Raw genomic sequence first — 14,823 nt, forward strand, 5'->3', positions numbered from 1 at the left:
TAATATTTGCCTGCCTAACAGAGAGACAAAGGTGGGGGGAAGAAGACACACCCATGTCCCCCCAACATTCTGTCCCACAGCAAATTAAATGGGTTCCTGCAGAGACTCACCCAATTTGTTTTCCTGTGAGCTGCATGCAGTACCGTAAAAACTGAATTAAGTATACAACAGAAGGTCTGTGAAGACATAAACCAGTCCTTCTTGTTGCATATAAAACATAAGGGGCTGTCAGGGGAAGAGAAACGAACTTCACTCCCCTCCTTCATCACACGTGCTCTGGCAACATGGAAAGCCCACAGCGGCATGCTCTTCTGCCTTCAGCAGAATCAGAGGTGGCTCCACTGCTGCTCCCCAATGTGGAAAATGACTTCAGCATGACCCTTCTCTGATGTGACTCTGAAGAGGCCAGGCAATCACCCCAACAGGCAGTGTGTTTGTGAAAAAAAAAAAATCACTTTCATTTCCCAGCTTATCATCAATTCTTGACCCTGAGACAATTGCACTGATGAGCATGCTACCTGGAGAAGGACTTAGGGAAATCAGGTCCTTGCCTTTCTCTAGGCACTTAGCCCTTCCTGAGTGAATAAGTAAGAGATATCTTTATCGGTTCTCATTTTTTTTCAATAAGGCATTAATATGATTTTACTTTGTAGATTTTTAAGTTACTAAGAACTAAAATATTAACTGACCTAATCCACCTGAATATGGTCATTTCTTTCTAAAGTTCTTGGCAAAGGTAGAGACTGGGAGAATGTCTGGTTTATTTCCAGCCAATGAAACTTAAAGTGTCAAGATACTTAGGGCAGAGCTATACTTAGCCAAAAAGAACAGGTAAATGATGTTGCCATGTAACAGATGGGACAGTAGCAGAAGGCTTTCCTCACCATAGCTTTTTAAGGTAGGTGCTTACGGATTAAACTGGGTTCCCTAAAAAATATGTTGAAGTCTTAACACCTGGTACCTGTGAATGTAACCTTATTTGGAGACAGAATCTTTGTAGATGTAATCAAATGAAGATGAGATCATACTGAATTAGGTTGGCCCTAAATCCAATGACTGGTATCCTGATAAGGAGATAGAGGTTTGGAGACAGAGACATACAGAGGGAAAATGAACAGGTGAAGATGGAGGCAGAAATTGGAGTGACATAACTCCAGGAATGTCAAGGATTGGCTGCAACCGCCGCAAGCTGGGAAGAGACAAGGAAGGGTTCCGCCCTAGAACCTTCAGGGGGAGCATGGTCCTGCTGACAACTTGACTTCAGACTTCTAGCTTCCAGAACTGTGAGACAATGCATTTCTTTTGTTTCAAGTCATTCAGTTTGTGATAATTTGTTAGAGCAGCTGTAGGAACTAACACAATGTCATTTTGCCCATTAGAGTGGTGGTGGTGATGTGGTAGGGGTGGTGATTTGATGGTGGTAGTGGTAGTGGTGGCTATGTGGTAGTGGTAATGATGATTTGATGGTGGTGATGGTGGTGGTGTGGTGGTGGTAGTGATGATTTGATGGTGGTGGTGGTAATGTAATGGTCGTGGTGATTTAATGGTAATGATGGTGGTGGTGGTAATATGATAGTGGTAGTGGTGATTTGATGATGGTGGTGATTTGATGGTGGTGATGGTAGTAGTGGTGATGTGGTAGTGGTGGTGGTGATTTGATGGTGGTGGTGATGGTGCTGTGGTAATGGTGGTAGTGATGATGTGGTAGTGGTTATGGTGGGGTGCTGGTGGTGGTAGTGGTGATGATGGTGGACTGGTGGTGGAGGTAGTGTTAGCGGTGATGATATGGTAGTGGTGGTGGTAATTTGATGGTAGTGGTAGTGGTGGTGGTGATGATGTGGTGGTGATGGTTGGGTGATGGTTGCTGGTGTTGATGGTGGTGATGTGGCAGTGGTATTGATTTGATGGTGGTAGTGATCTGATGATGGTGGTGGTGGTGATGTGGTAATGGTACTGATTTGATGGTGGTGGTGGTAGTGGTGATGTGGTGATTTGATCGTGGTGGTGGTGATTTGATGATGGTGGTGGTGGTGGGTGGTGATGATGTGGTAGTGGTGGTGGTGGTGATGTGGTAAAGGTGTTAGTGATGAAGTGGTGATGGTGGTGGTGGTAGTGGTGGTGGTGATGGTGGAGTGATGACGGTGGTGGTGGAGGTAGTGGTAGTGGTGGTGGTGATGATGTGGTGGTGATGGTTAGGTGATAATTGTGGTGGTGATACAGTGGTGGTAATGGCCACAGTGGTGGTGATGGTGGTGTTGATAGTGGGGTGATGGTGGTGATGACGGTGCTGGTGGTGGTGGTTGTGGTGGTGGTGGTGGCATAGTGAGTAATTAACTGTGAGAGGAGAGTTGAGAAGGACCCAAGAATGACTTACTGATTTCTGGCCTAGATATCTATATAGATGGTTTTAGCATCATTCCGAAAAGAAGTACTACAGAAGAACAGGTTGGGGTAAGAATTAGGTATAATTTTAAATTAGAAATGTTAAGATTGAAATAACTATTGTGTCTTTGAGGGTCAGGAGATAGGACCTGGTATTCTGGAGGTAGCTCTGACTCAGAGCAATTGATTTAGGGATGTGTAGTATATTACTGAGATGGCTAAAATGGCCTTGGAGATCAAAGAAGGTTCAGAACAGTTTTTGAGAGAAATGAGTGAGGACACTAACTTGGGACAGTGGGAAGATTGTCAGGTAAGGGCAAAAGCTTAGGTGGATTGAAGACATTGACTTTGTGAGGACACCATTCATAACACTGAATTTTTATTTTAAGAAGTGCACAGTAGGCTAATGGTAAGATCAAGAAAGGGGTGTGAGTGGGTGGATCCAGAACCTTATCCAGAACTGGGGTAAGAGATTGGTGGAAAGTTAAGAGAAGGTTAGGGAGCAGCTGATGGATAGACCAGGGCATCTGGTCTATTCTGGAAGGAAATTCAGTCAACGGTATGCTGACTGGGTAAAGAGGTAGGAGTCCAGGAGCTGAAGTCAAGCAACCGGTTACTGGGAGAAAGAGGGGAGAGAGCTGGAAGGCTAGCAAGCTGGACTCAGGCAGTGGGTATGACAGTGAGAGTTCAGAGCTGGAAGTGGGTGGAGGTGAGTAGGGCATTTGCTCATTTTTAAAACCTTATTCTGGTAATTTAAACTGGAAGATGTCCTGAAAAATCAAAGTTTAAATCTATATCTTTGATAAACAAGCTTACTAAAAAAATCTAGGGGGAAGGGCACAGACAGTTACCTCCCAGAACAAATTCAGCTCTGATCAGGGCTTGATAATTTCCTTGACAATATAATCTGCTACTCTAACATACCAAAATTGGCAAATATTATAATTTAAAAATAGGCAAAATAGACATGGATATAAACAAACGTATTTTTATATTCACAAAGAATGTAGATTAGACAAACACTGCACACATTTTTTTCCTGAAAGCATATCTTTTTATGTCAATGCATGCTCAATCCCCTTTGAAAAAAACTAGTAAATGAGGCTGGGCATGGTGGCTCATGCCTGTAGTCCCAGCACTTTGGGAGGCTGAGGTGGGAGGATCACGAGGTCAGGAGATTGAGACCAGCCTGGTCAACATGGTGAAACCCCGTCTTTACCAAAAATACAAAAATTAGCTGGGCATGGTGGTGGGCACCTGTAGTCCCAGCTACTTGGGAGGCTGAGGCAGGAGAATTGTTTGAACCTGGGAGGCAGAGGTTGCAGTGAGCCGAGATCTTACCATTGCTCTCCAGCCTAGGCGACAGGGTGAGACTCTGTCTCATAAAACAAAAGACAAAAAACAACTAGTAAATGAATAAGGAGGGTAACAGTACGACTAACAAATAAATAAGGAGCCTGGAACTACTTACAATCTGGGTACTTAAAGACAAAGTATTTAGGCTATTATGTATATTTGATTTGACACCATTTTTCAGTTTAAAAGCTCGAATCAGTATTGTGTAGACAGAAAGTGGGCAATTATAGCTTCTAAAAGGTCTTAACTGGCTCCCAGAAAGAGGAAGGCAAGCTAATAAAATCTGGCTTATTCTATTAGGCTCATTTGATTGGCTTCAAGAAAGACATCCAACTTATAATGGTTCTCAATCCTGGCTACTTATTAGAATCATCTGGAGAGCTTTTAGAAATTACTGATGTCTGGGGTCCATTTCAAACTTATTAATTCAGAATCTCTGGGATGTGTGGTTTATTGATGTTTTAAAATCTCCCCAGGTGATTATTATATGCAGCTAGGTCTGAGGACTTCAGTCACTAAGGAGTAAATGTGATGTTGAAGTTATCTTTTAGATCGAAACAACTTAGCATTCATAGAAACAGTATCTTTAGCCTGTGATGGAAAACAAGTGCTTTGAAAAAATACATGAAAAAGCAACCGCTAAGGGAAATATGCATCTTCTCAGTGTGCTGAATATTTAGGGGTAAGAGCATGTCACAGGGAACTATTTTGTCCAGTGGAAAAAAGTTATCATAAATACTTCTTTAAAAACAAAATTTATTGAGTTTACAAATCTGTTTTCTGATAGTTTATTTTACACTGGGGCCTCTGTTAAGAGCTTAACATATATGACCTGTGAAAGTTGTCAGAATCAAAATGGAGCAACTAATGTTAAAAAAAAATGTAAATGTAGCCAGGGAAGGATAGGAAGAATGAGTTCTCACCTTTTTATGCCTGATAATGTAAAAGGCTCTGCAAAAACCACACCCTTGCACAAAGGCTATTATAACCTTACACAAAAAATACTTTTGCAATGACATGTGCCCAGCAACTTCCTGAGCAACCTTGGATTGGTGTCACCCTTGTTATTGATCTCTGTAGAAAATAATAATTATTTAAAAATAATTTTGCAATCCTCTCCAACTTTTTTTCTTTAAAAATTTTCATTTTCTATTAAAAACCTTTGTCTTCCTTCACCTTCCTAAGTATGCACATGATTAATTATGGTATACATATTCCCATCACAATGCACTATTTCCAAATAAGCTTCACTTTCTTTTAGAGAACCTCTCTCTGTTTGTTATTTAGGTTAGCAGACCTAAAGATTAAATAAATCTTTTGACAACTCCAACTAGGTAGATACATAAAAGTATCCAAATTTTATGATAGAAAACTGAGTCTTAGAAAGATGTATAGGATCATACAGCGAGTAAATGATGCTATTGAGTTCATATTCTAAACCCCCAGTGCTAAACCATTATGATTTACTAACTGATTAAAACATCATCCTTTAAGGGATTAAAAACACTTTCTCTTTAAACTGAGATTTATGCTTGGTCATTGGATCAGAAATCCTGCTCCTCAGTTCCTTGTAAAATAAAATGCAAGCAAAAAGAAGGAATTCTTTAATGGTTACATACTTAAAAGCGTTAACACATCAGGTCTAATGAAGTGATTGTGAAAAATTACATAGAAATCAGAAGCCTGTTTTGAAACTGCTGTCATGCCATCTCTCTAGGAAGCTCATGTTGATAGTCAATGGAGAATTAAATGTGAAAATGCTTTATGAAAATTACCATATAAACTATTATTAATTTCAGTTTTTCTGGAATTCAATGCCACTGAAATAATCTGGGCTGGCTTTGCCTGATAATTCCTCTTTTTCTGCTCAATGTCTAAAATAATATCATAATGCACAGCAACTAATCAAGAAATAAAGATGACAGAAGAAGGAAAAAACTATTTAATCTAAAAACTGTGACTTTGATGAACACTGAGAAGTCTTGGTTTTTTGTTTCATAAACTATACATAAAAAACATGGCCGGGCGCGGTGGCTCAAGCCTGTAATCCCAGCACTTTGGGAGGCCGAGGCGGGTGGATCACAAGGTCAAGAGATCGAGACCATCCTGGTCAACATGGTGAAACCCCGTCTCTACTAATACAAAAAATTAGCTGGGCATGGTGGTGCGTGCCTGTAATCCCAGCTACTCAGGAGGCTGAGGCAGGAGAATTGCCTGAACCCAGGAGGCGGAGGTTGCGGTGAGCCGAGATCGCGCCATTGCACTCCAGCCTGGGTAAGGAGCGAAACTCCGTCTCAAAAAAAAAAAAAAAAAAAAAAAAAAAAAAAAAAAAAAAAAAACATATGAGGTGTAAATGCTGTGAAAGCACAAACTTAGAACATCTGACTTCCCAAATTAATAAAAGTCATGATTTTGTAAAGTTGTAGATTAAGGAAACATACCCAATACCTTACATATGCCATTAATACAGACATTTCTGCTGTTGCCGCCTTCAAAGCAAGGGGTACCATCAATGACAGCATCCAGCATTTTCTCAGAAAACTTGCCATCTATGGGTCGGCAGTAGAGCTCACAAGGATGTGCTGAAGGAAAAAAAGAAGGCAAATCCTTGCAAGTTAGCTTTTTAGCTCAGCATCCTCCCCCAGGATTCCTCCGTATTTATGACCCCCAAGTGTTGTTTAATCTAGTGATCTCATCTTTTTACCTTCTTGAGACACATGCTGAAATATGGGCTTTTTCCTTTTTCAATAAAAGTTTTATAATGAATTAAATTAAAAGATTGCTTTAAAATGTTCTGTTCTTTGCTGTAAACAGTGACTCCTTTCTATTCAACGTCGAATTGTGCTTATAAAAATAAGGCACTGGGCATCTGGGGTTAGCTTAGAAAATAAGTTATTGCAACCAGCCATGCAGGACTTCAGGCAAGCAGGATGCCTGCTCCTTTCTTGCAGCAAAGTAAGTAGCCTGCAGAGGACAGGTATCCCCGCCCATAGGGCCAGCTCATTACTACGACAACCTCCATCACCACCAGCATAACCCTGCCCCAACAAATGTCCTCCTCCAGTCTAAGAGGTGCTTAGATTAACAACCATGTAGAAACATTTTTTGTTGAAGCTGAAGCCAACCTGCTTATCATAGTGATCCATCCCATCATTTTGGGTCCTACACTGAATCCAGTCTAAGGTTCAGTTTTCTACTCCATTGTGAATGAAGACAGGATGATCTAGAGCACAGGAACATTTACTTAATAAAATACACACCCATATGTGTGTACACAGAATAACCAGAAAGATAGATAACCGTCAAATCACAGGTTGCCTTAAAATTTTTAATAGCTAATATATGTACATGATAAGAAGAATCCAAGTGATAATTTTCTTATGAATGTAATGAATGTTTTTCTTTAAGTGAGAAACACAATAATGTCTTCTTCAGAAGGGATTTCGGGGTCTCTTCTGGATGTGTTTAGTATGGGCAGGGCTGCTATTTGCTTCATCATATGATCAGCTGAGGACTCAATAGTACCAGCCATAAGGCTATTCATCATGGGCCTACCTCACTGGGATGTGCACCAAATGCCAAGCCTGAGTGCACAGTGATAGCTGTGTCTGCTTGAGGATGCAATGATCCATGTGGCCAGGAAATGAAAATGCAAAACTCACACAAATATAACGATGAGCAAAAGCTCTGAATGCTGAAACTCTGAACAAACTTGAGACTGAGGTCAAAAACATCTGTTTAAAGCTTTAAAGGGATAAGTGAACTAGTTCAGAAGGAGAAAATTAGATATCACATGCTCTGACTTTTAAGTAAGAGCTAAACATTGGATATACATAGACATAAAGATGGAGATAGACTCTGGGGACTCCAAAAGCAAGGAGGGTGGAAGGAGGGTGAGGGTTGAAAAATGACCTATTGGGTAGTGTTCAATGTTTGGGTAATGGGTACACTCGAACAAGTACATGTTCCCTCGAATCAAAAAAAAAAGCTTAAAAGAGAAAGGTAAATGGAAATACACAAATAAAGAAAACGAACTGATTTCATATAAGGTGCAGTGGATAAGCTGTCTGACAAGATAGACAGGGTCAAAATGAGTTGAAGAGATCAATGGACAAAGTGCCAGTGGAAAAGTGTCAAGACCCTGGGACAAAGCATGACTTGGGATTATTGTTTATCTCCATTTCTGGCAGGATGATTAGCTCTGTTACCGCCCAAATTGGAATATAAGTACTAGAGGGAGCAACCTGCGAATAATTCTGTTCTCCCAGGGATGAGAACATCAATCCAGGTGCTGAATCCAAGGACTATTTTAGTAAGACTTTGGTTTAAACTTTAGAATTGGATTTGGGATTTTGTGTTTGGAATACATGAAGCAAAAATAGAAAGCAGCTTTGAATAATTCTGGAGCTTTTGTAAGGAATTATCTGTTTCAAGGCTGCTGGGAACGGTTGGGACCGGAGCATGTTCATTGTGGCAATGGAATATTTATTCAGAGAGAAATGGACAGATTCACTAAGTTGCATTGACATAATGGAATGCTATGCAGTCACTAAAAGGAGTGAGGTAAACCATGATGCCACGATCTACTCAATGAATCAAGTTGCAGAATTGGCAAATTATGGTTCTATTTGTGTGCAAATGAAGACCTGCTGTCAGCATGGTTATCTTGGAGGAATACATTAAATGCAGTCGGATAAGAATTTATTTTTGTTTCATTCTATTATGTGCACTTGCATTTTTATAAGACACATATATTCCTTTTAATAATAATAAGTCTTGGGTCTCAAACAGGAAAACTGGAAAAATCTTCTTTCCTCAGCAATAATCATGATACATCTTCATGAAGAGAGGACCTAATTTCAAAACTTCCCTCCACCCTGTTTCCACAACACAGGACTAGCATCCTTCAAGGTTAGACAGGTTAAGTGAAGTACATTGCCCACAAGAAACACACGTGTGTTAACTATAAATATAGTGGTTTATGGAGTCTTAGAAATCATCTAGTAACATTTGTGACAATGACAATGACAGCGTAGATCCTCTGCTGTGACTCTCCCAGAGCTCCCAACACCATGACCTATAGGCATGCCTCAGGCCAGGGAGAACACTGTGTTTGAAAGCAACCACTGTAAATGGAAGGTTCAGTGCTATTCAAGCCTTTTATAAGGCTGAGCCTGAGGTCCTCCTTCTCTGTCCCCTCCTTCTCTGGCTGTTGTCTTTCACAGTGCTCTGGAAGGACTCTGGTTATGTCATTAAGTTGTCCTGTGACACAGGGATCTGCAGGATGAGGCAAGGGTGGTAATGGATGGTCTTAATTCTCAGGAGTCATCACGGGAATCAGAGATTCTCTGTGCCAGTCATCAACCTTGTTAAGTCTATCATCCCTATAGAATTGAACACTTTCCTTGTCTCACATGTATTCACCTGCCTTGACACATCCTTTTGTAGGGTCATGTAAGTTTTTCCCCTCTAGCTTTCAAGAGCTTTCAAGTCCATTTATAATTCAGCTAAGTGAAAGCTCTAAAACTAATTTATGGTGAACTTCTACCCTCCCACTGTCTGATTAATCCTCTCAAAGGGAGCTTAAGAAAAGAGATGAACTTAGTGACTCAAAGTTTGCATTTTCAATTTTGCGGCAACAGGATGGCTCAACGTTTTTGGATAATGATCTTCATAAATGATAGAAATGAAAGCTCTAACTTGCTAAGAAGGACAAAAATATTTCTTAGGCAAGGAAAAGTTTTGATGCATTTCATGTTTTGTGAATAGACTGGAATGTGTTTACCATTTCAAAGAATGCAGTTTCTAAACTCCATTCATACGCAGGGATTCATGGGCATAACACCTGTGCTTTTATCCAGGACCTCACACTTGCTTGAATACCTTCGTCTCTGTCTTGAAATTCTTAATCATTTTACCTTTGAACTTGTGTTCGGTAAGGGAAGGCCAAAAGGGGAAGGCGGTGTGCACATGAAGAGAAGGGACCTGTGGTGCGCACCCCTGCCGCTCCTCAACAGATCCCAAGAAATGCTAAACCTCAAAGCAAAAGGTGTAACTTAAAATGTTTTAATGATGCAAGAAGTTATGTTTAACTTAAAAAGGAAGCTCAGCTTAATAACTAAAGTCAAATCAGCTTGAGGGACAGAGCAAAAATGAAAACTTCTGACTCTATCACAGTCCTAAATCAGTCAAGTAATTACCAAGAGTCTGAACTCTTTGGCTAGTCTAAAATGGTATTCTTGTACTTTCTAATATGGTAATGCTATTGTAATCCCCATAATACATAGAAATATGTATTGGTGAAATATAAGAAGGCATTAAAATGAACATATTCTATAGTAACCACAGACAGTTATAAAAACAAAAGTAGAAATAATTTTTTAAAATGAATTAAACCCTTTTCATTGATGTCTTATTTTTATTTTATTTTTCTGTAGAGGCAGGGTCTTCATAGGTCACTACAGCCTTGAACTTCTGCACTGAAGCAATCCTCTCACCTCAGCCTACTGACTAGTTAGGATTACAGGTGTGTACCGCTATGCCTGGCTGTGTTGACGTTTTAGATTAGGCTAAGTGCAGTAACGAGTTTTCTATATACTGTGTAGTTTTAAGTTCTGTCTTTTTGGTTAAGATGCTTAAGAAGTAAACTTTGAATCACAACTTTAATTATTTAAGCAATGTAATAATTAGTCATCAATGCTTAAATGCTTAGAAAACACTGGTTTTCAAGGGTAAGATTTATAGGTTTAATAAACTGAGCCTTAATCATACTAAAAATGGTGGTTAGGTTTTCTGCTAGAGATCCCGGCTTATGAAATAATGGAAGGTTTTAGAGACATGAACATTGCCTTAGGGAAAATTCAAAATTCAGTGCACTGATATTAAGGAAATGAACTTCACCCAGTCCCTGTTTGTTTTCGTGCTTAACGATCAGGCTGCAGAGTCAGGCCTGGACTAACTCTTGGTTCTATCCTATAGTCTGAGTCTGGGCAAGTTACGTAGGACCTCTGAACCTATTAGCTCATCTCTAAAAATTGGGTCAAAAATAGCTTTCCTTGAAGGATTTTCTTGTGGAGATAAAATTAGAGAAAGCATATAACGTGCTGTGGGAAGTATCACTGTCCACTGAGGGGGAAGAAAACTGTGCTGTATGTTTATTTCATCCTCTGGTGACTTCTAAAAGGATGCCTGGGAGGCTGTAAGGTACTCGATATTTGGCACAGAAAAAATGCTCCATCCATCCTTGTTGACATGAATGACCTACTGCCAGGGATACTGTTAACTAAGCAAATAGCAACTCTGTAGACAGAGCATAATGTGGAGAGTAATCAGTGTGCTGTTCAAGGTAGTAGTTATTCAGGTTAGCAGGTAAGTCATTATCTGCTAATGACCAAATAATAGCCTAGGGGTCTGTAAAGAAACTACCTGGATAGAGGATCAATGCTGATTGACCAGGCAGGGAGTAAGGTCAGCGGTGGCAAACTTCATCTGAGTTAGAGATGCAAATCAATCACTCCAGAGTGAGTGGAATTGATGTCTACTTGTACAACTCTCACTTCTTTAGTACCTATTACTATGCTAGTCAAAAAGTAGGCACATGATGAATGCTTGAAAACAAATGAAAAGCAAAGCTGAATCAAGTCTTTTTATTCCAAATCCAGCTGCTTGAGCCATCAGAGTTAGATACACACAAATCCAACTGTATATCTGGGAGTGGGGATATCATACTAAGCACATGTGATATCACTGGAGCAGCTATGCTCTCTTAGCTCTGACAGGCTGCTCGTTCAGAGTCGACAGGACCACTGACCCGAATGGTTTTAACAAAATAGAAAATGTGCAGGATTTACGTATAGATAGCACTGACTGGATGTACCTTTCGTCACTTGTTAATTTTGGAGTACACCTGGGTATATGCATGAGTTTTCCTGAATTCAAATGCCTGACTCCTGAGGCTAAATTGCACCAATAACTGAAGGTTTTTCTCCTCTAGAGCATAAATAACACTGAACAATTGAGGGCAACCAATTGTTGCTGTTGACAACCCAGAGCCATCGGGGTATTTTGGAGACCTGAGCTGAGCAAAGCACTGCAGAGTCTTTCCTTCAAAAGCTATTGCATAAGTCATTGTTCCAACAGCCAAAATACATGATTCTCAACTCTATGATTTTTCTTGTGTCTGTCATACTGGATTTTGTGGAACTCAAAAATCATGAAAAATTTGATTAGCTATTTTTTACTATCTTGCCTTAAATTTCTTTAGCTCAGGAAAATCTTTTCTGCTCCATTTCCTAATCAGGTAACAACAAACAACACCAAATGTTATTTGATGTTGATTTCTAGCTGATGGTCATTGATTCCTCTTCATTTTAAGGAGAGAATGTGTAACTGGTCCTTACTCTGGAAGTTTTGCCAAGGCTGCTACTCCATTCTCCAACTCCATTATGAGTCCGTCCTTGACTTGCAACATTGAGATGTTTGATTTTACTTTTTACCCTTCTCATATTCTTGTACATGTAAAATGCTAATTTCTGGCCCAGAGCTGGCTCCTGTTCATTCATTCCTATTATCTTGCCTTTCCTCCTGTTAGTCTACTCCCACTTGGAATAAGTCTATTTTGAATGCCTTCCCTTTTCTTTCTTCCAGTGGAAAGACTGCTCATGAAAGCATGAGTAGTCTTAAGAATCATCAACTGCTTCACTGGAAGCCTTTTTTTTTTTAAATTTTTTGCAATTACTCCATACCCACAATGACTTTCTCTTCTGAATTTCTGAATAAATCACCATCAGTTCCTTGTGCCCATCAACAAGCAATTAGTTATTGAATTCCTCCATGCCCCATTAATTGATCAATTGCACCTCAGCAGTTTTGAAATGAGTCACCATGTTTTATAAACTTCTTTTATCTCCCACAAAGCTCAGACAGAATTGAATGTATTCAGCCTTCAACATTTACTGATCAATTTAACCAGGTCAGTGTTTCCATCTTCTAAATTACAAAACTCCTGGTGGTACCATTTTCTTTGTTAAACTTTGTATATCATAGAAACCCTGACTGACATACAAATGGTTTGAGAATGGCTGTTCCCTATATCTGAGATACACTATTACAGCTCCTTACCTGGGTTAAAAATTGGAAACCAGTGGTAGAATTCATTCTTGTAGGGGACGGTGTCAAATTCACTGCACTGCATCTGCCGAAATGTTGGTGTATCTGAGCGACAGGGGTGGACGTTGCACAAGCGATAGCGTTTTCTTTCTCCAGTGCAGTATTTCCCTCCAAATTTTGGTCTACAAATGAAATAGACAAGCTATTATTTTAGTATGCCTAAAGGCCAACATTTTTCTTTAAAACTCCCCTCGTATCTGGCCTTGACAAACGATGTCTCTCTATGCCCTCAAAACTTACCCTTTAAATAAATACTTCATATTTTACACATTTTTTTTCCTTTCCTGCCAACATTTCAGTCCTTGCTTATTTTGAAATAGTTTGTGTACCATTTCTACCTGTATATCCTCCAGGTGAGCTGAAAAAGGATACATCATTTTTTTTTTTTTCAAATATGCTTCTTCTCTGATTCATGTCTGGTGAGTTAAAAGTGGTCAGATTTCAGAATCACCCATCTTTGCCTTCCTTGGATCCCACAGTCAATCAGTTGCCTGGTCGTCAGTTGTATATGTACATTTGTTTCTTCCTCCTCAACTCTACAATAATCAAACCAGTCCAATTCTTATCTCCATTCCTATCCCCCCTCTGCCCACTTTTAAAATTAAACTCACAGTACAACCTATTATCAGGTTAAAATTTTTAGATTACCTTATTATTTTAGTTTTCTGTCTTAAAATCTCTAACGGCATCTAATGGTCACATCAGCCTCTCGAGCTTGACATTCAAAGCCCTCACAATCCTGCCTTAACTCAACTTAACAATTTACTTCCAACACTCTGCTTCATCTTACACTGCTCCAGTGGTGCCAACTGCCTTATATAATATTTCTTTTCTGTACCGTTGGATAGATTTTTTTCCTCCCTTAAAGTCTCCATATGTCTACATACTGCCCATGTTTGAAGAACCAAATGAATGCTACCTCCATCAGGAATCCTTCCTGGATTTCCACCAGAAGTAATTTTTTTCTCCTCTTAAATGACATTTCGTGTACCAGCTGCCTGCATGTCCTGAACTTATCATTGCCAAAGATAGTTCTCTTTGATGGCACCATCCAAGCTCTGTGGTGCCTAAGAGTACTCTGGCACTTAATAAATATCCAATGAGTGAATAAATTAATCTTATTTTAGAAAAATCACTCTTTGATTTTTCTTTCCTTTGTGATACACTTGAGGGCATAACAACCTTCCTATCAGGAACAATTGATCACTCAAAATGGGAGACGGTATTCACGGCTCTCAGAGAGGTGAAGAGACTAAGTGTCCTTTGAGAGGTTCCAAGGCATGCTTTCTGGTCTCCATCTTGCCGCAGTATCTGAATCAGGGACTACGCCTCCTCCTATTGCAGGAGTGCCAATAGCCTGGAGTTTGAATCTGGCATCACCTTTTTGTTAGCTGAATCTGAACAAGTTACCTTATTTCTCTGAGCCTCAGTTTTTTTTTTTCATTTATAAAATGAGCATAATAGTTTTTATCTCACAAGTTGTGAGTACTGCATGAGACAATACACATACAGATTTAGTAGGGTAGCTAACAGAATAAGAGCTCAATAACTGATAGCTTTTTTTTTTAGTTGGTGTGAATAATAATCAATCAGTATTTATATGCTATCATGTGCTCAACACTATGTTCACAGAGAAGAGAGTGCAAATGGAGGTCAAGCCATGCTCCATGCTTCCTAGAACTTTACAATTTAGTTGAGGAGAAAAAAATAATCTATATAAGAAATGAGAGAAAATTTAAGACAGCAACTATGTATCCCAGACTGAAAGTATAATGAGAGTTTTGTGAAGGGAGAAAGCCATGGAAATGAGGCTAGTTGAAGATTTACAGAAGGGTTTGTCCTGGAGAATGATCCTAAAGGATGGCTGGAAAGTGGCTTCTCGGTGCAAAGACAGAAGGCATGTTGAGTGAGCAGTCT

The 14,823-nt window shown here is 39.6% G+C and overlaps 1 protein-coding gene across 2 annotated transcripts in view; it reads right to left on the reverse strand.

Annotated features, from left to right (window-relative positions):
• Nucleotides 1-14,823, reverse strand: part of ADAMTS12 (ADAM metallopeptidase with thrombospondin type 1 motif 12) — a 367,261-nt gene that overhangs the window by 86,096 nt on the left and 266,342 nt on the right. For both annotated transcript variants that reach the window (XM_021671873.2, XM_064375917.1), the window contains exons 12-13: nucleotides 12,859-13,028; nucleotides 6,187-6,320 (exon numbers count right to left, since the gene is read on the reverse strand). In XM_021671873.2, the coding sequence (XP_021527548.2) occupies nucleotides 6,187-6,320; nucleotides 12,859-13,028 (304 nt within the window). The remainder of the gene's footprint in view (nucleotides 1-6,186; nucleotides 6,321-12,858; nucleotides 13,029-14,823) is intronic.

Source organism: Aotus nancymaae, unplaced genomic scaffold (genome assembly GCF_030222135.1).
Source record: "Aotus nancymaae isolate 86718 unplaced genomic scaffold, 86718_ANA_hifiasm-v0.15.2.pri h1tg000014l, whole genome shotgun sequence".
Taxonomy (NCBI): domain Eukaryota; kingdom Metazoa; phylum Chordata; class Mammalia; order Primates; family Aotidae; genus Aotus; species Aotus nancymaae.